Below are 27,220 nucleotides of genomic sequence, written 5' to 3' on the forward strand. Positions count from 1 at the left end.
AATGCCCATCTTGCGCAAAGCGGGAGGGGGGCGGCTTACGCCAATGGCGGAGCGCGGTTGCGGGGGTCCCATTGTACCCCGCGGGCGGCAGCGGACAAAGCGGGGAGGGGGACGGCGGGGCAGGGGCTCCGCACCCCGGGGTCCTTTGCAAACCGGCGGACCCCAGCCCGGTAGGCTCCAGCCCCCGGCCGCCTCACGGGAGGCACTTGCAGCCCCCCCCCCCCCGCCGTTGCACAAGCCCTCTGCACCCCGGGGGCCTTTCGTGGGCATTTTTAGGCTTCAGCCTCAGGGCACCATTTCAGCGGGCAGCCTGCAAGCCCCAAAATTGCACCCCAGGAGCGGCCAAGGGCAGCACTGCCCCGCTGCAAAGACACCCGCACGCAGGGAGCACGGCTGCCACAGGCAGAGGGGCACTGCCATACGCCCCTGCCCCACCAGCCCCCATTTTGTGTGCTCCCCCCAGGAGGAAAACCCCAGCAAAGGCTCGAGCACTTCTCCGAGCGGTAGTTGGTTTGGATTCAGCAGCCCGGCCTCTGCTCCACAACAGGAGACATTCAAAAATGGAGGGTAAGCTAAGAAGCCTTTAACGCCTTCTGACCACGTACTTTGGTGGAATAAAAGGGTCTTTGCCAGGGGTGGATCCCACGGGACAGCACCCTGGGGAAGGATCCACTCTGCACCCCACACCCCAGGCTGGACAGACTGGTGTGTTAGGAGACCAGGATTTGATTAAAAATGTGGAGATAATACTTCCCTGGTGGAAGAATCTATTTAGATTGGGGTTCTTCACCCCAAAAGAAAAGCAATTTTTACTTGCTCATTTGCATCTTCTCTTTAATGAGACAGTGTTCTTTTAGAAAACGTTTAGCGCTCCATACCAATTGCCACGCGCTTCAGTACTCCAAGCGACTTGAAATAGTTGCTTAATTTCACACAAAGCTAAAGGGCTTGCTGAACAAAACACTGCTGCTTGAACAGAATCACAACTATGAATGCAGAGCAGCAAGTATAAACGTTACCATTACACTGTAAGATAAAATAAGCAGAAACCTGAACAAAAAGCCCCAGTAGGCCTAGACAACTCAGAAGTATAAAAATATCACTAGCAAAGTTGGGGGGGGGGGGCGGGGGGAAGCCTCTTTAATGCACATTCCCACTAAGAACAAGGCTGTAAAGTGCATTCTGGCAAAATCCAGCCACCTGGGACTGAGGTTAGTCTGGATTAGGTTTAGCAAAATCACAACTTACGAACTTGAATGGAAGCAGATGGATCAGTTAAACAAAGATCGGAAACACCCAGTCTCTTCCAACTCCCTCAGAAATAAAATAAATTTTTAAAATAATCTCATGTCTGCCATTTCCCTCACCCCAAACGAGAACTGGAATGAACTCCTTTCCCCCTGGGTCAGTGTCTAGCACTCCTGTGATGCCAAGGTTGCCCTGAACAAGATACCATTTACCAGGCTAGGGAAACCCATTCCCAGTTACCATTATCCCATCATTAGTGGGCGGGTGACACCTACTGGTAGGCTGCACACTGCAGGGATCCTGGCCTGCGCCTCCCCACCCCGGCTCTGCTCAGCTGCAGGCAGCAGGTGCTGTCACATAACCCACCTTTCCTAAGCCACGGTTAATTAGCCCAGTGGTTTCAGAACTGGGATAAAGGAAGCGCTCACCTGCCTGTACTGCTTGTGTCCAATTCACAGAGGGCCTCAGGCTGACACAGCTGAACTTGCTGAATTTTCTGTCTGCAAAATAGAATTGTCTCTCAGCCCAGCCTTACTGCATTACTGGGAATTACTAGAAATTAGCGTCTTCCTGGGCAGAGCAGACAAACTGCCTGCAGCACTTCTGCCCTGCCATGAACCAGTGCTCCTCATTCCTCCATAAGAAGCACCTCCACACACTAGCCAAACCCTACATCAGTAACCACCAAACCTACAGAGTTCCTTCTCTATAACCTGTTCTCTAATCACAAGTTACTCCACTACTGGTTTTACACATGCCAAAGATTTGAGTCACCTCTGCTACGTGAGCTCTGGATTTATGCACTTAAATAAGACACGGTGATGCAACCCAGGTGGCATTTTCACCTATTTTATTATACACAAAACATGAGCAGGAAGTTCTACTGAGGAGGCTGACCACGTCCACGACCAAATCCACCTCTCTGCAACAGAAAAGGAAGAGCATTAGAAGTCACCGTACGAAGCAAGTGACAGCGGCGATTACACAGCAGCAGGAACAAACATCATGAGAAAAGAGCTAGCTGTCTTTCCTCAACTACTTATTACTTTGATAAGCACCCCCGGCTCCAAGCACAGCCCAGCTCTGATCAGTTTTAGACCAGCTACCTGACACAGGTTAACCAGAAGGGCAATACTAAGAAGAAAATCCCAGCTCTGTGGAGTATGTCTAAAACTCTTCTGTTTCTCAAGTATAAAATAACACATTTCCTCCACGGAGCTCAGCTTGCTTCTCAAATGTGTCACTGGCTTCCCATCACAGCAGCGAGGCCAGAACATATTTCTCCCAACAGGAACGCAGCAAGCGAGCCGGGGATAAAGGTCAAGAGTTGCCAGCCTCTTACACAGTCGGAGCCAAAAACCTAACCCAGCTGGCACACCTGAGAAGCACCACACCAAAGAGCGTGCAGATAACCACCTATCCAGTTTCTCTGCAATCAAAGCCTCAATAAAGGAAGCGAATCTCAAACGTAAATACTTACAAACTGGAATTCAGTAGCTGCTCCAGCGCCAGCCTCAGCCTTCTTGTCAGCGCCGGCTGAGGAAAGAGAGGAACAAGTTACTACCCGCAAAATCTGTTCCCTAAGTACAGTGCTCCTGCGTGGAATCAAAGCTTTACAATCGAAGATGACTACAACTGAGGCTAAATACAGCAAAGTAAAATAGCTATTAGTAAGACTGTTAGAGAGTTACTGAAATCCCCCAGAGAAAACACGACAGTCCAGCTTGACAAAATTAAAGAAAATAATAGTAACCATCAGCAGATATGGATGAACTCTGCTGTGTAAGTGCCTAAGCTACACCAAGAGTCTAACTTTCCCCTTTTCTTCTTGCAAGGAGCCCAACACTGAAGACAGTTGTCCCACAGAGATAAGCGTCACAAAGAGCAAGGTCAGCCTGATATTCACACGGCAACACGACGGACACTCACGTGGAACGGCGCTGCGTCTGTATGTATCCCTGTCAGCTTCTCCCCGAGTGAGACGCGCGGGGCGTTCACCTTCCAGACCTGAAAGTGAAGACAGCAACATCAAATACGCTGCTTAGCCAGGGCACAAACGACTCGTTCCACGGGTGACCCTGCATCCCAAGGTGGAAAAAAAGCCCCCCAGTGAAGCACTGCGTTGCATCCACCAGCAGAACTGCACGTTGGGACAGTTCAGTGTACATAAACCTGAACAAAAAATGTGATATAACAAAAAACTTCACTTTAAGGGTAAAAATCTGAAGTGCATCAGCTTGCGCTTGGGTTGAAGTTAAACAGTGCACAAAATGGACTTGCAGCATCATCTCAGCACTCTTCTGGCCTTCAAATAAGAGCAAAAAAATTAATGATAATTTGAAAAAAAAATCAGAAATGCAGGGAATCCATCACATCCAACAAGCCTGTTCATTGCTAAGTCCCAAATTGCATGACCTTCTGATCCCAACCTAGAATACAGCTGCGCTATCAGTATCCCAGATCCTCCACCATGGAACAGATAATAAAACTAAGAGCAGATTATCGGTGTAGCATCAGATTAGTATCAGACAGCACTTGCAGGGAAGAAACAGATGCGGTGGAACTGCCAGCCTCCGCGTCACCCTTACAGGGTTCACCCTGAGCAAAGATGGAATTAGGCTCCCACCGCACCAGGCCAAGAGACATTTAGGAGCGGCTGCTGCCTGGTGCACCACAGCGTCCTAGCAGTCTCAAGCACGCTGCAAGAAACAAATCATGCATTCCACAGGCTTGATTTATACTACAGGCAGTAGTTTCCCCACACAAAACTCAGTTCTTACAATAGATGCTTTTATTATGAACAGAAACGCTATCTGGTGATGTGCAAACAAATTGTTTAACTTATCCTGCCAAGTGCTTCTACATCCTTTGTCAGGTTAAGCCACTACAGCACATCCCCTAGCCAACGGATTTTTTTTTTTTTTCCAACTTCAGAAATTGAGGATGGACAGATCTAACAGTTGAGTTACATGCCTAAGAGAGACACAAACTGCAAATCACAGTAATAAAATCAAACCCACACTAGTCTAAAATCCGCTTGAGACTAACCGTTCCAGCTTTTGTACCAAGCCTCACTTAACAAAGTTGGTAGCACTGCATGGAAACACGAGAAAAGGCCCCAAAACCCCAAGAGGTCAAGCAAGACCCGTAACTGTGGATTCTGCACCACCACACACACCCCCGCGACTCCTAGTCTGCTGCAGCCTCAAGCAGGTAACGCACAGAGAAACAGCACGGCAAGAGAAGTCCCGCAGGCCACCAGCCAACCCCGCCAAGGAGCGGAGTGAACGAGGTCAGGGGCGCTGCACTGAAAAGGCCCGCGATGCTGCAAAGCAAAGCTTCCTCGCCGCAGAAACCCTGAGCAAGTTTTAGCCAGGAGCTGATGTTCCCCATCCTCCCATTAGATACGCAGTTTCCTTAGCTCACCGGATAAACACAACATCTAAAGAATAAATCTGATAACATCCAAAGCTACTCCGAGATCAAAGAAACCATCTTATTTCTGGTTTCAATGCAATTCTTTCCTTTGAAGCAGACGGTGGTACAGTTTTGTTAGGCTAAAAAACAACTCCTCAGCACCCACACCCACAGCCTCCCCCCGCCAGCGCAGTGCCTGGTGCTCGGGCACGGGATACGACGTGGCCCCGAAGCACGAAGACTCCTCACATCTACCAGAAGAGCTCTGTCACGCAGGAGTCCCCTTTCAGACAGCAAGTCCTTCCCCAAGGGCGGGGTGACATCCTACAACGTTATTCTTGGTACACTTCACACAAGGCACCGAACCTCCACCTCCTGCTTTGAGGGAGAAGAAACATTTCTTGCTCCTAGAGACCTGGCAACGCTGTTCTACCCCCGACAGCTGCAGTAGTTTTCTCTCTCCTTTCTCTAGCAGTTTCCAGAAGTTTTTTTATCTCCCCAAAGATCTTCCAGGCAATTTTACAATCCACGTTCTGCACTGAGGTGTTTCTTCTCTACTACTGGACAAGAAACCAGGAAAAAATCAAGCAGAAGCCATTTTGCAGAGCATGTTGAAATGCACACCAGCAATGTAAGCATCCTTCCTGTTCCAAGTTATTTCATATTGCTGTTTGCAACCAGAGAAGAACGGCTTCTGGAAACATGTTTCAGCCATCGGCAGTGTGCCTGCAACACATTTCGCAGGGCAGCACCTGCGCAGAGGCGGCTGCGGGCAATCCGAAGTCAACACCACAGCACATCTGTTTGCACGACCAGCGTCCTTCACTCTGGGGTGAAGGAGGAAAAACCCACCAAGAAAAACAAAAAACCAGAGCTACAAGCCCAGCGTACCACAGGCATTTTAAAAAAGTGAAGGCAGCTTTAATAATCCTACTTGCCTAACGGCATGTGAGGCGTACGTGGTAAAGGCAGAACCGGGGACATCCAGCTTGACCGCAGGTACCGCAGCTGAACCCCCCCGCGAAGCACGCCCAGCACCCACACGTAGCTTCTGCGTTCGGAGTCCTGCGCCCGGCTGCTCACCCGAATCCAGGTTTGCTCCCTCTCTCAGCAACCCCAGCCAGCTCAGCCTTCACACAACAGCCTCCCAGGTCATTCCTCTAAGGGAAACTCGGCCAGAGACAAGGTGCTCTGTACCTGGGGACTACACCAGCAGTGCACGTGAACTGCCCAGAACCGCGGCGATTGCTGCAGGCTCTTCCCAAAGAAACAAAAACAGGTTTTGAAAAGCCCTGGCAGCTACAGAGACCCTCTGTCTCGGACCTCAGCCGCATCTGGGCACCAATCAGCACCCCTGAGCCACAGCCTGCGGTTTCGGCAGGCCAGCTCTCAGGAATTCCAGTCACTTGCGTTACCAGAGAAGGCCAAGTCCCACACTCAATCCGCCTCTCGCAGTCTCACAGCTTGCTTTAGCCCTCTCCAATTTTTCAGTAGGCCAGCGGCCACCAGACCAGCACCAAACACAAAAGCAATAAAACATACACGTGCCTCCTCAATCTCTTAACGTTTACACATCCGAAAAATCACAGCAACCCACATCAGCCTGCTCTGGAAGCTGAGTTCAGCTGAGTACCCACCGCACGAACACGCTCAGCCTCGTTCCCTGCTTCCTCCTGCTGACTCAGCAGCCACCCCTCAACCACCGCTCACCTTTGGGCCGTGGTCTGCCGGTCTCTGGACGGCTGCGGCGCAGGGTTGCGGGGACGATCTCAGGGGGGAGGTGAAGGTAATCACGCAGGTACTGGATGCCCTCGTTGGTCAGATACCAGTAGAAATGCCTCCACGCAAACTGCTCTTTCACATAACCGCGGGATTTCAGAGACTAGAGAGAGAGTTCTCAGTTACTTCACGCAGCATCCTTACCGTCGCCCACCATCTCCGACCGAGACCCTCGCCACATGTTTTTATGAGCGCAAGAGCTTAGCGGGGATATATGTGGAATAAAAATTCAGAAACGGATAAAAGTTCCCATGCGCCGGCTAAAATTACAGCACCGTTCCCATTCTGTGAGAAAATACAAAGCTGCCACACACAGAGGTATCACAGCTTCCAAACCAGAGCTAGAGATCGGGATCCACGGCCTGCGGGGAACAATAAATCAAAGAGGAAAGCACAAAAAAAAAAAAAGGAAAATGGGAAAGCAACTGTAACAGGAAAGAAACAGCAAACGCAAGGTGCCATCTGACAACGTTTATTTGAGAACGGCCGATGATGTTTACTCACAGGTTCACAACAACCTCGCGTGCCCAGAGCCCAGCCGGCCGCCAGCCCCTGCGTACCTGCATGGCTTTCATGACATGGAGATTGGGCACGTTCTTGTCGACCAGCTCGGGGTGCTTCGGCATGTGGACATCTTTCTTGGCCACCATCACGCCCTCCTTAAACAGGAGTTCGTAGATGGCAATTCGGTTCTTCTTGGGCATCAACATCTAAACAAGAGATTAAGTAGCAGATAGGAAATACCGGTGATTTAAAAATCACAGAGTCATAGAACGGTTTGGGTTGGAAGGGACCTTCAAAGCCCACCCAGCCCAACCCCCGGCCAGGAGCAGGGACATCTCCAACCAGAGCAGGTTGCTCACAGCCCCGGCCAACCTGGCCTGGAATGTTTCCAGGGATGGGGCATCCACCGCCTCTCTGGGCAATCTGGGCCAGTGCATTCAGGAGTCTACCACAAGTAATAACAACACTGTTTGAAAAGCCTAACACTAAACACACCCCCACAGAACATCATCTCCTGTACGAACTTTTTAAACTACATTCCAACACCTGAGCACCCCTCTCCCTTGTTTTCCTGGGAAGGAAAACTGAGCAATCCAAACTTTGGCTCACTAACGTCAAATCATTATCGTAGGAAGGACTGTAAACTATCTGACGTCACTCCAAACAGGAGACGAGGGCTGACAGAGGTGGGGCACAGGCGCAGCTCAGGGGACACTCGCGCTGGTGCTGTCAACTCACACGGAACTCGGGAGCCGAGGAACCCGCACTCGCAGCCGGGAGCGGGGCCGGGCAGCTCACCCCAGCCGCGCTGCCGCACCCCAGCGAGGGGACACTTCCTGACCCGCTGGGGTCACCCAGCGGAGCCCCCCGGTGCCCCGGGCACGGCGGCACGCAGGGAGCACGCAGGGAGCCGCAGCCCCGCGCCGGCCCCAGCAAGGGCAGAGCCCGCGGCAGGTCGCGGACCGCCTCCGCGGAAACCTCGGGGGGGCGGGGCGCGAAGGCCCCGGTACCACCGCTGGGAATTCGGCGGGGCGCCCGCCGCGGGCCGTGCCTGCGGCCGGGGGGGAGCCTGGAGCAGCCGCCCCAGCCCGAGGCCTGGCCCCCCGGTAACGGGAGCTCCCCGCGGCCTAGCACCCCCCCGCCCCCCCCCCCGCCCCGCCAACTCGGGCCTAGATCCCCTCCGTCCCGGAAATCCCCCCCGCGGGAGGCCGGGCCGGGGCTCCCCGCTGCCGCCGAGCAGCGGCCGCACGCCGCCGCCCCGGGATGGAGCCGATGCGAGGCCGATCCCAGCCCGGAGCGCGGCCTCACCGTGGCGGCACCGGCGGGCCCAAGAGCGGAAAGGAGGACGCATGCGCCGCGCGGCCTCTTCCGGCCTCCCGAAGGTCCCCTGGCGGTGCGGGTGGCCGCGGCGCTGCCTGAGGCCAGCCCGGGCACGGGGGTGGCTGTTGCGGTGCCTGATGGGAACTGCGGTCCCGAGACCCCCTCCACGTCCGTCCCAGTGCCCCCCCGCCATGTCCCCACCACAGACACCCCCCACGTCCCCACTCGTGACATCGCTTCCATGTCCCCACTCGTGTCACCCACTCCATGTCCCCACCGCAGACATCCCTTCCACGTCCCCACTCATGTCGTCCCCTCCACGAACACATTCCTGTCACCTCCTCCATGTCCCCACCACAGACATACCACTCCATGTCCCCACTCGTGTCACGCCCCGCCATGTTCCCACCACAGGCACCCCCCTCCACGTCCTCAGTCCCCACTTTGTCACCCCCTCCACATCCCCACTCGTGTCACCCCTTCACCCCGCACCCCGCCCTGGCCCCGACCCCAACGCCACCCACCCCATTTTGGAGGGGAACCAGCTCCACAGGCGGGCGGTGAGCCCAGGCCAGTGTCCGTGCTGGGTCACGAGTGACGTCCCCACAGAGCCCAAGCGATGGCCGGGCTGTCCCCTGCCATGGGACCCTCTCTGAGGGGTGCCTGTGTGATACGGGGGTGCCAGGACCAAGATTTCCCCCCTTAACCCCCCACGTGCTCCGCGCTGAGCACCGACAGCCATTTCGGGAGGGGGTCTCGCTCCCGAGCACAGGAGTGTGGCGGGGAGCCCGGGGTGGCTGGTGCCCGCTGCTCCGCCATGGCGTCCCGGCCCTCACGGCAGCCGGTCCGGCCGGCAGCGCCCTTTGGAGCCGGGCTGTAACGCCCCGTCCGGGGTTCCCGGGGGAGCCGCGGGTGCCGCCCTGGACTCACACACCTGAGCAAAGGGCTCAGGGCTCGCTGGAGGCACACGCCGTCTCCTTTGCGCCCCAAAATGCCCAGCCAGGAGATGGGGGCCACCTGCAGCCCCTTCAGCCAGGCTCTTGGCCTGGGGGGGGATGTGGTGGCCCTGGGTGCAATGGGGGGACGGCAGCCGCATCCCCTTAGGGTCACCCTGTGCAGTGTCCCCCCCCAAGACCAGGGCTGCTCCTGCCCCGTTTTTGAGGTTTGAACACTACATGAGCAGGGTCCTGCGGTCAGCAGAGGGGAGACATCCCTGCTGCCCCCCACAAACACCCCAAACCTGGGAGGGCTTTGCCACACGGCACCCCCTGACCCTCCTGGGGATAGGGAGAGGGGAAGGGGGGCCGCCAGCGAAAGCGGAAGAGCAGGAGGGGACGAACGCAGACGGAGGGGCACGGGGGAGGCTGGGGACCCCTCGTCCCCGTCACCGGCCGAGCCGCGCGGGGCTCCCGGCTTATTCCCATGGGTCTCCGCAGTCGTGTGTTCACCTTGTGCGGCCAAGGAGTCGTCACGCCGCGGCGGGGATTGGTTGGCTAAAAATGCCTCCCTAATCTCCGCGCTGATCTTTACCCCCCTCCTCCCCATCTGCCGTGACCTTCCCGCCGATGTACAGAGCCAACTCCGGCGAGAGGCAGCCGGCCCCGCTCCGCCAGCGGCCCCGCGTCCCAAAGGTATCGCCGGGAGGCTCCCGGATGGATTCGGGGCCGACCGGGCTCCCGGCGAGGCGGGAGGTTAGCGTCGGTGGGTTGGCCGGGGCTTGCCGCGGCGAGGCTTGCCGGCACACGGCGGGTGACGGTGACGGCGGTGGTGTCCCCAGGTGGCAGACGGGACGCCGGGGCTCGGCGCGCCGTGACAGTGCCGTCACCCCGAGTCCTGCCCGGTGGTCCCTGTGCGGTGGGTTTTTAACGGGTGCGCGCCCCCGCCGTGTTGGTTGCTTGCTGGGAAACGAAACCCGCTTCGGCAGAGCAGCGCCCTGACCCATTTTGAGCGATTTTCAGACTTCTGCTGGGTTCTGCCGTCTGGGGCTTGCCATTCTCCTCAGGTTCACCCCCCCCCCTCCCCAAATTTCAGGTTCACCCGGCGTCTCTGGCAAGGGGGGAAGGCAGCTCAGGTCCCGTGCGCCCCTGCCAGCGGGAGTTGGGGTCTGGTGTGAAGCGGCAGCGAGGGGCAGGGGTCTCGGCAGGGATTTGTGCGGGGGTCTGGGTGGGGGTCAGTGGTTCTGGGAGGGGGGGGGGTCACAAGACGTGGCATCGTGGGGCAGGTGGGATGCAGCAAACACCAGCCCTCGCACGGCCCCACTCCGTGCACTGTGCCCACCACCCCTCCACAGCCCACCCAGGCCCCCGCCGCACCCAGGGCTCCTGGGGGGCTTCTGGGGGGGGGTTGCCAGCCCCACACACTGACCGTGGGGCCAGGGATGCCCTGGGACCACGCTCGCCCTGCAAGGCTGGGGGCTGGCACATCAGCTGCCCGCTGTTCTAGGGGTGGGGTCCCTCCAGCCCCCTGAGGATGCTTAAGGGAGGGCTGGGACCCCAGCCGGGACAGCCCGCGGGCGGGGGGCTGGCAGCAGTCACGCTTGTCCTCCCCCACCCCACCGCGGCCTCTCTGGGATGCGTTTGGTGCCGTCCTAGCCGGTGAGACTCACGGGGTCCCACTCCAAGCCCTGCGGTCAAAGGGGTTCAGCCTGCGCCGGTGGTCCCTGCCCAGCTCCCGGGTGCTTGGGGGGCCGAGCTGGTGACAGAGCCCCCCCCCGGAACCCCCTAATCCCGTCAGCCGCAGGGGCACGGCCGGGCACCGCGACGCCCAAGCAGCTGGCGGGGAGCTGAGGCTCTGCAAGGCGGCTTAGGCTGAGCCCGGGCTCTACCAGGGGGCTTTGCCTCCCCATCTGCAGGCAGGGGCCCATGCTCACCCCCCCCAGCCCATATTTGCCCCCAGGGTGTGAGCGCAGGGGGCGATAGGGCTGAGATTTTGGGGCTCCCTGGTGCCAACCTGGGGCTTTGCTCCCATTTTATTACCTCGTTCCTTCCTCTCCGGGAGAGCAGGGATGGAGGACCCTCCCGCACAGGGCAGCCCCCGGGATGCTGCGATGATCGCAGCAGGATCTCCTGGCTCGTCCCCCGGAGCGGGACGCCTGCCCTCGCCCCCCTCGTCCTGCCGCGCTGCCCGCCTCTGCCTGCATCTCCTCTTCGCCGCTCTCGCGCGCCTGCCTTGGAAACGGCAAAGCAAGCGCTTCGCTAAACGGATTAGAGCTTCCCCGGCAGCCTCCGGGGCTGCTCCCGCTTCCCTCGGCCCCCGCGCCGCAAACCCCAATCCCTGGGCCGAACACTGGGGGCAAGGCCACTGCCGCGGCACGGCCGGCCTTTCGCGGCGCCGCACTGCGGCTCCCATCACGCCCGACCCCGAAACCCCGGCCAAAGCCCTGTGGGTCCTTCCCGTCTCCTGGGATTTTACTTTCCCTTTGCAGGAACCCGGAGAAAATCGGGGGGAATTTGTCAGCTGCCGGCTTGGCCACTGCAGAGGGTGCTGCCCCCGCCCCGGGCTCTGCACCCATCCACGACCCTCGGCGGCGGCACTGGCCCCGTCCTCTCCCGCGGCTCTGCCGTAGGACGCGCGGCTGCTGAAGGGGCTGCGGTGGGACGGGAGCTGGGTTTAGCTGCGAAAGGATTGAGGAAGGCGAACGCGGGCGGCTGGCGGGCGTCGATCAGTGACGTGCGCAGGGGCAGGGCGAGAACGGGAAGGGAACATCAGCGCCGGCAAAACACGTCTGCGCCGCGGCCGCGGCCCGCAGCGAGCCAAAACCTGGGTTTGGCTCTGTGTGCGATCGCCCTTGCTGGAAATCCCCAACCTTGCTGGTTTCCCTGGCCATGCTGGGAGGCTGGGATGGAGCTGGGATGGAGCTGGGCTCCTCCGGCGCAGCTTGACAGGAGGAGGAGACCTCGGCGAGCGGCTCTGCCCAGGGACGGACTTTGTCCCCGCGGGGCGGCCAGCCCGGCTGGTGTTTGTGCAAACACGGGACCCCGCCACGCTGCTGCCGAGGAGCCTCGGAGAACGAGAGGCCGCATCCCGCCGGAACCTTCCCGGCGGAGCTGAACCGGAGTCCGGCTGCCTTGGCGTGGCATGGCGGGGGGAAGGAGGCAGAGGGGCTGCCTGCCCCAAGCTCCGCGCAGTTTCCCAGGAAAAATGGAGCCTTTATGTTCCGTTCCCGGCCCCTTCCCCGGAAAGGCTCGGAGGATGCCCCCGGGGCAGTTATGAGCGGACAAGAAGGGGATTGTTTCGGTGGGAGCTGGGTTTCTGGCAGCACCTGCTCCGCGCCGGGGCCCTCCACAATGGCTGTCTTTCTGCGTAATGCTGCAGAGCGGCCAATTATCCTCCCCTGCTAATTAGAGATGCAAAATAGCTCAGCGCTTGCATTCTCTCCGCAAGCCTGCGAGGGCTCCTGGGACCAGGGACGCATCCACGGCGGGGGCCAGCACCGGGGCACCGGCTCACGCTTCTCTCTGCCCCTGGCACCGAGTGAGAAGGGGCAGCGGGAGGCTGGGGATGGGCCTGGGATGAGCGGGGACCCCTATCTGCCCCCACCCCGAGCAGCACTCGGTGGGCCAGGGGCTCTCCCATTGCTCCCAGCACCAACCAGTTCAGCAGAGAACACCGTAACTGGCGTCTCAACCGTGATTTAGGAAATACGTTTTTCCTTTCCTTGCCAGGGAGGCAGACGGGAGCGGGCTGTGCTTGAACCCCCCCTAATTCGTGCAAAGGCTGGCGCTCGTGGCCGGGTGATGGGCAGGGCGGCTGATAGCTGGTGGCATTTCTCTCCTCCCCCGGGTCGCGGCGCAGGGTGTGGGCTGCTTCTTGGTTTGCCGTGGTGCTCGAAAAGCCGTAATTTCAGAGCGGCAAGTGGCCCGATAAATCAAGGCTTATTTCCTGCCAATACTGGCCGCTGCTTCTCACGAGGAAACTCATTTTACAGGAGGGGAAATTATTTACCGCAGGAAATAGTCAGCGGTGGGATGGTGAGAGCCAGGGAAAATTTTGTGGTGGCTGAGTTTTTGGTGAAGGAACCGGCTGGCACTCATTGTGGGAGCCTCGTGCCGTGGAGGCAGAGCTCCTGCCTGCTACCCGAGCTGCTGGGGACGGAGATGCGGGTGGGTGCTCCCTGCACGGCCCACGTCTGCCACAAAACTGGTGGCAATGGGCTGTTAGCACTGCGAACACCCCAAGTCATTTGGGTCCCGCTTCTCATCCCACTTTGGGGGGCATTTGTCACCCAATGCTTGGTGCCAGGAGCTTTTGCTCCTCTGTAGCATGGATGCTGCCAGGGCAGAAGGCAGCTGGGACAGCCCGGTGGTGATTGCAGTCACCCTGTGCTGAGAATTGCCAACTCATTGCATGCAAGGATGATGATACCCGGTTAATCAGCACCCTCTGGTTCCTTGCCCTGAAACCCCAATGGGCAAAGACCTGCCAGCACCTGAGGGAACAACAGTCCATCCCCACTTCTGTGCTGGGTTCAGGGACCATTCGACCGCTTGGGTCTCGCACGGTGTTGCCCAAAAATGAAATATTTTGGGGGCCTTTCTGTCTGGCTGTGAGGTGGGCAGACATGCTTGGACGGCGCGGAGATGGAAGGAGCCGGGAGGTGAGCAGGACGGAGAGCCCCACCGTGCTTCATTAAGCAGTCGAAGGCGCTCGTTCGGGGAAAGCTGAGCCGGCGTCGGAGGCCAGCTGAGCCTCCCGGGACTGGGTCGCATTCTCCGGGCAACTCGATCCCGGCGGCATCGGCCTGGCAGCCTCATTACCGCAGCTTCTGCAGGCGGCTTCGGTTACTCGGCTGGAAGCGCTCGTCTCCTGCCGGCTTTTAATTTCCCTGACATCACCTGCGAGTGAGATGCAGGCGCGGGCGCATTCAGGAAACTGAGGAGGGGAGAGCCTGTCGCCACCCCCGTCCGCATCCTCCCAGCTCCCCGACAGCCCCGGCCGTGGGGCGGGAGCGCTCCAGCCTCCTGCTCCCCCCCGGGACCCACATCCTGCCGTAAGGCCCGGTGACCGTGGGCACAAGCCCGGGGGCTTAGGACGAGGTGAGGAGGGAGCTGCCGGGCTCCCCGGCCTCGAAGAAGCCGTAGTGGGGTGCAGCCCCCGTCACCCCCTTCCCCAGCCCCACATCCCCAGCCCAGCCATTTCTGCTTCTCCCGCCAGCCTGCTCCCAGCTGGCGCATTTGGCACGGAGGCGGCACCGGCTGCCTCTCCGAAGGCGTTTTGGGCTGTTTGTTTCTGCAAAAGCTGCGGCTCGGCCCCAAAACCCTCCCCGCAGCCCCTTCCCGGGGCCCACGGAGGTGGCCGAGCGCCCGGGGAGGCGAGGAGGGAGCGCCTTGCTCTGTCCAGTCCCGTGCAGGAGGGACCAGGACCCAAGGGGCAGCAGGATGAGGATCCCCGGGGTATCCTCACTCACCTCCCCAAATTGCCTCCCAGCAGCACAGGGGGAGGGGGAAGGAGCCCGTTTGTGGCCCTCACGGAGCTCCGCACCAAGAGGCAGCGTCGCTGAGGCGGAACACCCACATGCACCCCGGCCACAGGCTCCTGGCACCCCATCGCCTCCCCCAGCCCCGTGCCCCAGGCTGTGGCACCCCGTGCAGCGAGGTAGCCCCGTCTGGTGGGTGCTCAGCACCCACCGGGCACCGGGGGCGAGCGCCCTGGGGTCCGTGCCCTGAGCGGGGGTCTCGGCGCGGCCGCGGTGGGGACGGCAGCGGGGGGCTGGAAGGGGCAGGACTTGGGACGCAGCAGGTCAAGAGTGTAGAGTTGGGGGGGTCCATCCCCCCCCTCCCGGATGATTTTTTGCGATTTTTGCAGGCAGCGGCTCCATCCCCCCGTTGCCATGGCAACGGGCGGCTGCAGGCAGGGGCGCGCTCCCGCCGCCGTGCGCGCCGCCGCCGCCACCGCTGCTGCACGGCTGGTGCGGAGCGGAGCGGAGCGGAGCCCGGCGCATCCCGCACCTCCCGCCGTGCCCCCCGCATCCCTGCGCCCCCACCCCCCCCCCCCCGCTCAGGTAAGCGCCAGCCCCTGCGGGGCTTTGCCCGGGGAGCGGGGGGGGTCGGTGCTCGGGTCCCCTGCGGGGATGGGGATGCGGGGGGGGGGGGGGAGGGTGTCTTTGGGGGAGCGGGGATGGGGGTGCGGGATGCCAGGGTCGCGGGGATGGGGCTGCCCTGCAAGGAGCAGGCGGTATGGGGTGGGTTTGCACCCCCCCCGGCAGGACGCCATGTCCCCTGGTCCCCTCTGTGAGCCAGGGAGGCCGAGGCGGGGGGGCATGACCTTCACCCCCCCAGTGCATCTGAGGGGGTGCCCGGGTAGGGGATCCCCCCTCGGCGACGCTGCTGCACTCCCGCATTTGTGCCTCAGTTTCCCCAGCTGCAAAGGATGGGAGGGGGGGACACACTTGTGCTGCCTGTGTCACTGCTGTCCCCCTGCCCAACTGTGCTCCTCCCCGCTGGAGACCCCCCACTTTTGCCATTGTCACCCCAGCTTCTCCCCTGCACCCCCAGGCTCTCCTACCCCCTCCCAAGCCTCCCTCCCCCACCAGACAGCTCAAACCCCGCTGCCCCTCCGCATCGCCCCGCTCCCGGCAGCCCCCCGTGCCTCCTGTCACCACCGGCCCCGCGTCCGTCCCGCAAAGCTACAGGGGACGGGACCCCCCCCCCGGTGCCAGCGCCTGACGCTCTGGTTTCCAAGCGGGGGGACAGCACTGCCGTACCAGCAGCAGCACCGTTTGCTGCCGCTCCCTTTAATTGCAAATCTCATTTTTGGATTTTTGCCTAAATCCCTCTCCCGGGACCCCAAAAACCCCGGCTCCAGCTTCCGAGCATCTTTATTTACAGTGGCGAGCTCGCGCGGCAGGCTGCAAAATGCTGCGGGGCCGGAAGGCCGGGCGAAAATCTCTGAGCTGGGGCTCAGCCCCGGCTCCCTTCCCCGGGCCCGAGCCCACGCGTGGGGCTGACAATCCTGCCGCCGTGTCCCTCCACGTTTCCGCCGCGTCCGCCGTGCCTGGGCCTGGTTGCGTGCTCCCCTGGAGGGAAACCCTCGAGTCAGCGGCAAACGCCACGCGTTTTTCCGGAAATCTTTGTGTGGGGCTGGTAAAATCCCTAGGAGACTTTGTGCTGCACCCCGAGTCGGGTAACTTTTTGGGGCGCAGGAGGAAGGTGAAGGTTTCTGCTGAGCACGGGCAAAAGGCAAAGCCCTTTGCTGCCAGGGTTTGGCGCAAACGCGTGTCCCCCCCTCAAAAAAAAAGGCTATGGCAACCTACGGCACGTGGCCCCCACCCTGGCCAGCGAGGCGGGCGTCCCCCCGTTTGCGTGTGGGACACATAGCTCCTGGTAACGTCCCTGGGTCACTGAACCTCCTTTGCACACCCTGTGGTTTTGGGGAGCCCCCAAGCCCTGACCCAGCGAGGTCCAGCAAGTCCCTGTGGCAGCCGGACCCCCCCAAAACTCAGACCCCTCCAGTCGATGCAGATGACTCCGGTTGAAGCAAGGCGGCTGCTGCAGGTGCATCCCGCACGGGATTCATCGGAAAAGTGGCTCCCAGAAGAAGTTTCCCGTCGTTACCTGGATGCCACCTCCGGGGACCCGCTGCCCTCGCAGCCGCCTCGTGTGCTGCTGCTGCGCCGCTCCTGCGACCGCGTGCACCGGGTGCAAGCCAGCCCCACGGTGCTGCCCTGGCCCAAATCCGACGGAGGAATTCCCGTACAGGGAACGCCATCCCCTCCCGTTCAGCTGTTTGCCCCGGGTCTCCCACCCCACCGGTGGAGGCGGTTTGGGCTCTGCGCCTGCCCCCTTGCCCAGCGCCTGGTGCAGAGCCTCTGCCAGCGTGAATCAGCAGCACCCGTTAAACCGCTTCCTCGCGGGGTCCACGTCGCCTTTTGGAGGGGGTGGGATGGCTCAGCCACATCCAAACCCCTCTGCACCCCCCCACGCCCCGGGCTGCGACCCTCACCGGCCCCACGGCAGCGTTTTCCCCGCCCCGGCCCCGAGGGTTTGCGTGGATCGGCTCTGCGCCGGTGCGAAACCCCGCAGCCGCCCCAGCGGGTCGAAGCCGAGCGTCAAACCCAGCCGGCAGCTCCGCCAGCTGCAAAGCCTCTCGCAGAGCACGTCGGCGTCGCCGGCTTTGCCCGAGGACGTGCCGCCGTGCCGGGGGCACCTCGCTGCCCCCATCCTTGGCCGCAGCAGGAGCAGCACGCGGGCGTCGCGCTGGACGCGGCGCTGAGGCCGGGTGCCGCCAGCGGCCGGTGCGGTGCGATGGGACGCTGCTGCCAGGCTCCCTGGAGGGTTTGGGGGCCGTTGGGCTCTGCTCAAGGCACCGATCTGGGCATCCTCAGCCGTTTCTGGTCCGTTTGTCTTCGCCGTGAGCGGTTTTCACACAGCAATAGCTGCGTCGCGTCGCGGTGGCATTTGGTGTGGCATCCCGCAGCCCTGTACCAAGGCAAGGGAGCGCAAACGACCTTCCCTGCAGCCAAAAACCCGGACCCCAGCCCGACTCCTTCCCTCTGAACACCCGCGCTCGTCCTCAGCCTCGTGTGCTTACGAAAGCTGCCAGAACACAGCAGCTATTTCACATCGCGGCCCCGTGGACGGGTGGGATCCGATGGGCCAGGTCGGTGTCGGTGTTAATTGCAATAAACCCGGCTCAGACCGTTGGGCCCCTTCCAACTGCGGAGCTGCGGCTTCGCTGCCGGCAGCCCCCGCGTAACTACAAGGCAGCGGCGCGCGGCGAGCCACCGTCCTGTCCCCAGCTCGCGTCCTCCGCAAACAAGGGTCCCCGGCGCCCTCGGCTCAGGCGGCGTTGGCCGAGCTGGGCTGCGGCCCCGTGTCGGGATCAGGGAAGCGTCGTGCGTTGCACTGGTCTGTGCTGGGGGGTGGCGTTGGGGAGCTCCCCGCTTGCTGTGCTTCCCGCAGATGGAGCGCGGCGGCCAGCTCGGCTTCCCCCTGCCCAGGATGCTTTTCCCAGCAATTAGTTGTCGGCTCCCCTTCCAGCCCCGTTAGCGCTCGCAGTCCTGGGCTCGTACCCGGCGCTCTCCGAACCTCCTGCCCCGGGCCAAGACGGGGACAGGGACGGGGATGGGGATAGGGATGGGGACGCCAGCTCGCTCCGTGCTCCGCTCCCCTCAATGCAGCGCATCCGCCGCCATCCCACCTTGGCCAAGGGCTCTCTGCAGCAGAACCCGCACCGGGGGGCTCGGCAACCCTTCCTGGCCCCTGGTCCCCACCGCGCTCAGCCCATCTGCAACAGAGGGGGACGCACGCGGGCAGCTGCCTGCTTCCTGTGTCGCATCCCCATCGGCGGCTTTTTGGCTGCAGCAGGGGTGCTGGGGGCCAGGGCAGCCAAAAAACCTGCAGGCGGGGCAACCGGTCGCCCGGATGCAGCCTCTCCGGGGCTGGGGCTGACACCCAGCACCTCACTGGGGACCCCGCAGCCCGGGATGGGACACCCCAAAGCCACCAGCGTGCACCGAGGCCGCTGCACCAGGGGTTGCGGGTTTAATGGTGGCGAAGAGAATGGGGAGAGCCAGGGGTCTGGCTGGACCCCCGGGGGTCCCGGCTTGGCCCCCTTGTCCTTCCCAGGCCCTCAGGACTCATGGGAGGGAGGCGGGCAGCGTGGGTGCCTGCCCAAAGCTCTGCAGCCCCTCTGCCAGGGACAGGGGACGGCAAAACCGGGCCATCGCTGCCTGCGCGGGGACACGGCACCGCCGGCGAGCGCTGCCGGCTGCGGGAGTGTGGGCAGCTGCCCGTGCCCGCAGCGTCGGCAGCACCAGCCCTCTGCATTGCAGCAGCCTCCTGCCTGCGCAGGGTTGGCGGCTGTGTCCCCGGCCTCCACGGAGGGGAGAGACCCCCCGCCCCGCGACGCCGGCAAAAGCTGCCCGGCGGGTGAGATGAGCTGTGTCAGTGCTCAGCGCCGAGCGGGTCGATGGGGAGATGCAGGGGGGCGGCTGCTGCGGGAGCAACCCAAGGGCACGCGGGGGCAGGAGCTGGAACAGATTTCACCCTCACACGATGCCAAACGCTCTGCGGCTTCTTTTTTGGCAGCTTCATGGAAACATGGGGCTGGGGAAGGGGGGGGTAAAGCGGACCCCCACCTCGGCCGAGGGTGCCCGAGCGGCGGCGCGTGGCTGGGGCTGGCGGCTCCCCACGCCGCGGCTCGGCCGCTGGCACTGCGGGCGCCGGGCATCACCGCCAGCCGCCTTGATGCAAAGCGATGGGCTCGCGCCGGCGGGGCCGGCATGGCGGGGGGGTCGTGCACGGCAGGAGAGCGGCAACGAGGCGGCAGCCTTGGCTGGGAAGCGATGCAGAGCCAAAAATAACCCCTGGCTGCGGCTCAGACCGGGTAACGGTGGGGAGCGGGAGCCTCCGCAGCTGTGTCCCGCTGTGCCCCATGGCCGCGGCGTCTGGGGCCGGCTCCGGTGCCCGTGGGTGCCAGGGTGGCCCCGGCCGTGGGTGTGCTCCCTCCCGGGGGTCCCTGTCCCGGCCTTGGGCAGAGCTGGGGCCGTCACCCCAAGGAAGCCCTTGCCCTCTGCCAAAAACCGAAGACCCCAGGGCTCGCGGGGTGACGGCCGCACGTGGCACCCAGCGGGGTCCCTTCGGGGCTGTGCCACCGGGCACCCTGCCGTCGCTGCGGGTGCGTGGGGCAGCCCGTGGGTGTTCGGGTCGGGCGCTGTCACAGGCGGGGAGGGCGGCGGTGGTGCCGTGGGTGCCAGGCAGGCGCGGGCGCGGGGCGCTGGCGGCTGCGGGGGGACGGTGGTGGCTGCGCCCCGCATCGCCGCGGTCCCCCATCCATCTGCGTCTGGGCGGCTGAGCGAGGGACAGTCACGCGTTTATTTTTAACCGGCTGGGGAGGGCGGCGGGGATTGGTGCCTCCCTGGTTATATCACCAAATCCCTGCCAGGCCCTGTTAGTTCCAGCACAGCGAGCCCTGCGCCGCGCTCCAGTAACCGTTTCGGCCCCCCAGCCTCCCGGGGCTGTGCCCCTGCCCAGGCCCGTGGGCTCCTCTGGGCCAGCTGTGCGCACAGCTGGAGAGCGTGGGCACCCACCCACCGCTCACCATGGGTGGGCTCTGGGGCGCCAGGACCCCATGCCCCCCAGCCCTGCCCTCCCAGCCCATCACCCTCTCCCAGTTGCGGGGCGGGGTGCGGCGGCCAGGTTTCCATCTCCCTGGGTGACGGGACGGTGCACAGGGATGGCGGCCCCCATCCCGCTCCCACAGCCCTTTTGGGGACGTGGCAGGGGGAAACTGGGGCAGTTCACAGCCGCTCTGTCCCCATCCCGGCGGCAGACGCCGTGCGGGACAGGCCCAGCACTTCCCTGCGGGAGCGCTGACCGGAGCTGGGGCGGGACGGGGATGCTCATGGCCACCACGGTCCCCTCTCCGTCCCAGTTCGATGCCACCCAGCAGCCCCCAGCCCCACCGCCAGCTGTGGCTCACGGGGAAGCGGCAAAGGGTTAAGCCGCGTAGCGGGGCCACGTGACGCTCCGGGGATGCCGTTTTTCTGAAGATCAGGACGGATTAGGGTGGAATATCAGAATATCAGGACGAGAATTTCTTCTGGCGGCGCATCCTCCCCCTGACGCCAGCCCTGCCACGGCCTCCTGCCCCGCGCCATGGCTCCCTGGGGACACCAGGCCCACGGCCGGTGAGCTCCCCACCGTGCTGGTCCCCAAAATTCTCCCTCCCAGCTTTGGGGGGGGTTTGGATGGCCCCAAGCGGGTGGTGGGCACTGGAAGGGTCTGCGGGTCCAGAGCTGGAACAGGCGCCGTCCCCATCCCCTGCGGCTGGATGCTTGTCCCGCAGTGCTGTGGGCAGGAGGGATGGGGGTCCCCTGCCACCCACCTCCGTGACTCCCCCTCTCCTCCCCTCAGTGCATGAGGCTGGTGTTTGCCCCAGAGCCGCCCCGCGCCCGCACTGACGCCCGAGGCAGCGCCGGGAGCCATGTCGGGTTCCTACGACGAGTCAGCAGCTGCCGCGGAGGAAACAACCGACAGCTTCTGGGAGGTGAGTCCTGCCCGTCCGCCCCTCCCGCGGGGTCTCTGCCACCGTCACCGCGTCCCGGGGTCTCCCCTGGCCTGGGGGGAACAGTGCCACCCTGCCGCGGTGTCCCGGGTGTCCCAGCCGGCTCTGCTGGAAGTCTGAACCTCGGCTGTCCCTGAGCGGTGCAGACTGATGGGGGGGACCGAAAGGAGTCAGGTTGGAGCAGCCCCGAAGCAAAAGCTCCATCCCTGCACCCCAAAAGTGCCTGGTGCTGCCCCCATCCCCGCCCCACACCAGCTGGGGCTGACCTGTCCCCGTCCCCCTCCCAGGTGGGGAACTACAAGCGCACGGTGAAGCGGATCGACGACGGCCACCGGCTCTGCAATGACCTCATGAACTGCGTGCACGAGCGGGCCAAGATCGAGAAATCCTACGCCCAGCAGCTCACCGACTGGTCCAAGCGGTGGAGGCAGCTCGTCGAGAAAGGTATCATGGCTTCCGCAGGGGGAGGCTCCCCCCAGGACACCGGGGTCCCATGGGTCCCCTTGCACCATCGCGACTTCACCTGGTGGAGGTGGAGGGGGTAAGGGCTGAGGAGTGACGCTCAGCTGTCCCCTCTGCCCCCCAGGTCCCCAGTACGGCAGCCTGGAGAAGGCATGGGGTGCCATCATGACGGAGGCAGACAAGGTGAGCGAGCTGCACCAGGAGGTGAAGAACAGCCTGCTGAACGATGACTTCGAGAAGGTCAAGAACTGGCAGAAGGACGCCTACCACAAGCAGATCATGGGAGGCTTCAAGGAGGCCAAAGAGGCTGAGGACGGCTTCCGGAAAGCCCAGAAACCCTGGGCCAAGAAGCTCAAGGAGGTGAGAGGAGAAGCATGGCGTGTCCTGGGGCACCAGCTCTGGCTCTGGGTGCCCAGTCCAGACTGGGAGGGCGGGGTGGCACATCTCCGCAGGCAAAGGGATGGGCAGGGGGCTGTGACCGCTTCTCTGATGTCCCTTCTCTTTCGTCTCCACAGCTGGAGACAGCCAAGAAAGCCTACCACCTGGCCTGCAAGGAGGAGAAGCTGGCCATGACCCGGGAAGCCAACAGCAAGGCGGAGCAGTCCAACACCCCCGAGCAGCAGAAGAAGCTTCAGGACAAAGTGGAAAAGTGCAAGCAAGATGTGCAAAAGGTGCGAGCTGCTGCCCTGCTCACATAGCATCAGGCAGGGAAAACCAGTGGAATTGGCCACCACCCTCCTTTGCTCCCATTCATTCCCATTTGCCCATCCCGGTGCTCCTGTAGAAGGGTGAAGACCTGCAGGCAGTGCTCAGGGCAGAGATTTACCCCTCTTACTGGGGCAAGACCTCTCCAATGACCAGACTGATGTCACCCCATGGAGGCTCTCGGCTCGAGCTGGGCTCCCCAGTGTGGTAGCCCACAAGTCAGACCCCGTCAGCACCCAGAAAGGTCCCCTGAGGTGCTTGAGGTATCACCAAGGCATCCTCTTGCACCTTTGCAGACTCAGGAGAAGTACGAGAAGGTTCTGGATGAGCTGAACAAGTGCACCCCGCAGTACATCGAGAGCATGGAGCAGGTCTTTGAGCAGTGCCAGCAGTTTGAGGAGAAGAGGCTCAACTTCCTGAAGGAAGTCCTCCTGGACATCAAGAGGCACTTGAACCTGGCCGAGAGCAGCAGGTAGGTTCCTCCCACACCGGCCGGGCAGAAAGCACCTGTGCGTGGTCTCCTTGTGCTGCCTGGAAAGCAAACCAAGCCCTGGAGGGACTGGGTGCTTCTAAGCCAACCCATTCCCTGCAATACAAGGGAGAAGGCTTTCTGGCCAACACGGTGGTCATTAAGGGGTACCAAAGTGGCAGGAGGGCTGTGCGGGAGCCTGGCGCCCCCCAGTGCCTCGTAGGAGGTGACACAGCCTGGACACGTCCCCGTCCCACACCCCCGCGGGGCCCACCCTCACCCGCAGCACCCCAATCCGCATCTCCTTGCAGCTACGCCAATGTCTACCGGGAGCTGGAGCAGACCATCCGCCTCTCCGACGCACAGGAGGATCTCCGGTGGTTCCGCAGCACCAGTGGCCCCGGGATGCCCATGAACTGGCCCCAGTTCGAGGTGAGACTGGAAACCCCAGTTGGGGTGCTGGCAGCCCCGCGGGGCGGCTGGGCACTCAGGGACTGGTTGCTCTGTGCTTGCAGGAGTGGAACCCGGACCTGACGCACACGATAACGCGGAAGGAGAAGCAGAAGAAGGGCGAGGGGGTGGCCCTGACTAACGCCAGCAGCACGGGCGAGACGGGGGCATCAGCAGGCGAGCGTGGGAGGTGAGGGCCGGTGGGGAGAGGAGATGCCATGGGAAAGACACGGAATTTCCTGTGCAAACGTTCCCAGTGCTGTGGGGACACCCAAGCAGGATGTCCTCAGCGACAGCCACCACTCTTCTCTGTCCTCCCTCCACGTCGTGCTGGACCAGTGCTGGTCATCAGCTGGGGGTCCTACTAGCTGCAGCCCCCGCTCCCCACCGTCCCGCTGCCCGCTCTGACAGCCCCTCTCCCTCTTTCTCCCCCACTCCAGCGTGAGCAGCCACGACCGCGGGCAGACCTACAGCGCCGAGTGGTCTGACGACGAAGGCAGCAACTCCTTCAACGCCAGCGAGGCCAACGGCGGCACCAACCCCTTCGACGAGGAGTCGGCGGGGAAGGGCGTGCGCGTGCGGGCTCTGTACGACTACGACGGGCAGGAGCAGGATGAGCTCAGCTTCAAAGCAGGTACGGTCCATCACTGGTGCCGGGTTGGCTGGGGCTCGTCTGCCGGAGCTGTGGGTCCTTCACATTTTGGCGTGAGATCCCCTGAATCATTTCTGAGTTATCAGAAATGGCAGAAAGGGGAAGGCGCAAGCTGGGCCCAAACCCGGGTGTGACCAGAGAGGTGGTGGGATGGGGCACGTGAGGTTTTATGGGTCACCCCTTGCCTTTCTACCCTACAAACCTGCACGCTCAGGATCAATCCTAGAAACCCCCAGCAGCCCCATCCAGGGGAGAAATGAGGGGACAGAAGAGGTTCCAACGCCTGCAACGAGCTCTCCCCTTCCCACCTTCCTCTCCAGGTGATGAACTAACCAAACTCGGTGAAGAGGACGAGCAAGGCTGGTGCAAAGGGCGTTTGGACAACGGGCAGCTAGGTCTCTACCCTGCCAACTACGTGGAGGCAATCTAAGTCTTGTGGTGTGCTCCTCATGGCCGTCAGCAGATAAATCCACCCTCCGTTGTCTCCATCTCTCCACCAGCCAACCAGCCATTTTGCCGTCTGGTCCTTCACTCCTCACAGTTAGAGATTCAGACATATTTTCCGACCAAGCTTTTATTTTTTTAAGAGTTGTCTCTGAAGAGTATTTTGCATAGTCGCTTTCTTCTTCTTCTTCTAAGATAACGTGAAGCGAAAGATGACGTTGTCTGTTCGTCTACGTTAGTCGATTTTTTTTCCAAGCGAAAAGCTGATACCTCAAGATCTTAAAGCCCAACCAGTGAGAGCTCCTGATTGGTTGGTTTTTAAAGATACTGAAATCATAAGCCGCCTTCTGATTGGCTGGAACTGTTCCAAAATGCATGGCGCTGAAGCTCCTGGGACCAATCAAATTCACCCCAAAAACCTGAGAGAAAATGAAGTCTGACTCCATTTTTTGGTGTTTCCATGTTCTTCTCCCAGTTCATCCTCCTACCCCACGGCCACCCGGCCCCGTCCACGGGCAGGTCCCTGAGGCAGATGGAGACGCTCAGGTGAGGTGGGACCAGCCCTGCCATGGAGCTTGGTGGCATCTCCTCAGCTTCCTCCTCCTCCTCACAGCTGGGCTGCCAAAGTGTTTGGAGCAGGCGGAGGCTCCCCAGCCGATGCCCCACCTGTGCTGCAGGGAGCAGCATCGCCCTTTGGAGGGCAATCACCCAGCAAACACCAGATCCGGGGTGAGGTGGCCCTAAAATGCTGTTTGGAGAAGGTCCCACGGCACCCACTGCTGCTGGAAGCACCTTCACGCCCAGCCTGGGAAAGTGAGGACCAGCTCAGATGCTGCTGGGAACAGTCTCCATCCACCTGCTTCCTGAAGAGGGACGGGGGATAAGCAACCTCCAGCCTTGCACGGTTGAGGATGAGGAGGACGAGGAGGGCTTGGCGTGGGCAGCAGACCCCAGGCTGGGCAGCAATGCAGCCACCGGGCGAAGACGGCCGAAAACATGACGCATCAAAACAGGGGAGCGGCCGCAGGCTTAGCCCTTCGCTTTTCACCACGGGGCTCTCCTCCTCCTGCGCTTGGGCTCTGCAACCGGCCACGGCGTGGACGAGACCCCCTGAGCACCCAGGGGTGCTGCCACCCAGCACGGTCACCCCAACACCTTTGCCCTGGGCGCATCTTCCCTACAGTCATCTCATCTTTTCCCATTCCATCACCCTTAGGGTATTGATGCCATCGTCTTCCCACACGCTCCTGCCTCTCCTCTCCTGCCCCTTCCTTCGGTTCATGAATTTTTTGGCCCCAGGGACCAAGTGTTCTCGCGGAGGCAGGAGAACATGTGCTGGGCAAGAGCTGCCCGGCCCCGTGTCCCCTGCCAGGTACGCAAACAGGAAAAAAAAAAAAAACCCACAAAAAAAAGTCAGACAAAACCCAACCAACCACCTGTCTCAGCAACGCACCCCGGTTTTTGTACATTGATTGTGTAATTTAAGAAGTATATATATAATATATATATCTCGTGATTGTACTACTGTGGATACAACAAAAGCAGCAAGCGAAAATAACCGAGCTCTGTAAGCGTCCTCCGGGTCTGGGTCCTCAGTTTGCCGCCGTGCGCCGGGATTGGGGGGGCTCGGATGCGTTGCTGGGGACGAGGGGGCTCTGGGGAGCGGGGAGCGGCCACTTTGGGGACCCCCATGCCGATGAGCCAGGCAAAGCCTTGTGAAGCCCACAGGAGGATTCAAGATGAAGCAGTTTTGGGGGCCATTCCCAGCACCCCCCAAAAGGAGCGGCACCCGACCCAGCGCCCCCCAGTACCCCGGGCAGGGGGAGACGGGAAAGCCCCGGTGCGGCGAGGTGATGCTGGCTGAGGGCTCCGAGCCTCCCGGGCTGCCTGCGACCCTCGAAACCTTGGGAAAAACAATTTGCAGGTTGCCCACCCCGCCCCGCTCCCCGGAGAGTGAGGGCGGCCCCAGGACAGGGGTGGAGGGAGGGGGACCTGCCAGGGTTTGGGGGGCACGTCCTGGGCTCCCAGTGGGGAGAGGGCAGAGAAGGGGGATTTCTTTTCCCTTATTTAAGAGAAGGGGCTTGGGGAGAAACCCATCTGTGAGCCCCATGGCCACATCCCTCCCATCCCACCTTCCCCACGGGGACGTGAAACCATCCACCTTCACCCACCCCACCGAAGGACTCACGAGACGGGCGCGAAATTTGGGGCACCAGTACTCCCCACGTCGGCTGTGGGAGCATCCATTGCACATGAAATCACAAGACACATTTTACTTTCCCCCCCCCCCCCCCCCCATTCCTATTTTTTCCAGAGGCCAAGGCAGTTTTTCTCCCTCTCCTGCTCCTCTCCCCGCTGCAGCCAGGCTGGCCGACGGGCGTCCGCTTCTCTGCCGTGGAACAGCGGGAAACGGAACAAAAAGAAAAAGGCAGGAGGGGTCACGGGCACCTGTTTTCAGTTAAAAACAAAAGAGCAACAACCGGGTGGTTTTTCGCTCCCACAAAGCGTCTCGTGGGTACCGGGCCGCCCGTCAACCCTCGGCATGTGAACCTGAACCACGACTTGCCACCAGCCAAAACCGAAAAGCAAATAAACAAATAATAAAAAAAAAAAATTATAATATAAAAGATCAGCGTGGCCACGTGACTTAGACTCTGGTGAAATGTGCAGCTGAAGCAATCCCCAGTTTTCTGTCCCGGTCTGGGCTCGGCGGGTTGCGTTGAGGATTTACTGTCCGGAGGGAAACAGCAATGCTGCCATCTCCC

At 61.6% G+C, this 27,220-nt stretch overlaps 2 protein-coding genes across 3 annotated transcripts; one reads left to right on the plus strand and one right to left on the minus strand.

The window, feature by feature from the left end:
- Nucleotides 1-2,081: 2,081 nt before the first annotated feature.
- Nucleotides 2,082-8,356, minus strand: RPS10 (ribosomal protein S10). The gene is made up of 6 exons (XM_086765542.1): nucleotides 8,257-8,356; nucleotides 7,005-7,154; nucleotides 6,376-6,547; nucleotides 3,178-3,255; nucleotides 2,729-2,784; nucleotides 2,082-2,170 (listed from the first exon to the last, which is right to left on the minus strand). Exons 2-6 carry the CDS (start codon nucleotides 7,152-7,154, stop codon nucleotides 2,129-2,131), a joined length of 498 nt encoding a protein of 165 aa, XP_086621668.1. The 5' UTR covers nucleotides 8,257-8,356; the 3' UTR covers nucleotides 2,082-2,128.
- A 12,436-nt stretch (nucleotides 8,357-20,792) lies between these two features.
- On the plus strand, nucleotides 20,793-27,070 carry PACSIN1 (protein kinase C and casein kinase substrate in neurons 1). Of its 2 annotated transcripts, XR_015260981.1 has the most exons (11): nucleotides 20,793-20,896; nucleotides 21,123-21,255; nucleotides 21,561-21,717; nucleotides 21,860-22,095; nucleotides 22,251-22,406; nucleotides 22,737-22,912; nucleotides 23,221-23,341; nucleotides 23,425-23,549; nucleotides 23,800-23,993; nucleotides 24,332-25,827; nucleotides 26,770-27,070. XR_015260981.1 is itself a non-coding variant. In XM_086765538.1 (10 exons), the coding sequence occupies exons 2-10, from the start codon at nucleotides 21,193-21,195 to the stop codon at nucleotides 24,439-24,441; spliced, it is 1,338 nt and encodes a 445-aa protein (XP_086621664.1). In that variant the 5' UTR covers nucleotides 20,793-20,896; nucleotides 21,123-21,192; the 3' UTR covers nucleotides 24,442-26,031. The 2 variants fall into 2 exon arrangements, 1 of the variants encoding a protein (XP_086621664.1); XM_086765538.1 differs by lacking the exon at nucleotides 26,770-27,070 and having other exon boundaries at nucleotides 24,332-26,031.
- Nucleotides 27,071-27,220: the final 150 nt, after the last annotated feature.

This window comes from Chlamydotis macqueenii, chromosome 23 (genome assembly GCF_036417535.1).
Source record: "Chlamydotis macqueenii isolate bChlMac1 chromosome 23, bChlMac1.mat, whole genome shotgun sequence".
NCBI lineage: Eukaryota > Metazoa > Chordata > Aves > Otidiformes > Otididae > Chlamydotis > Chlamydotis macqueenii.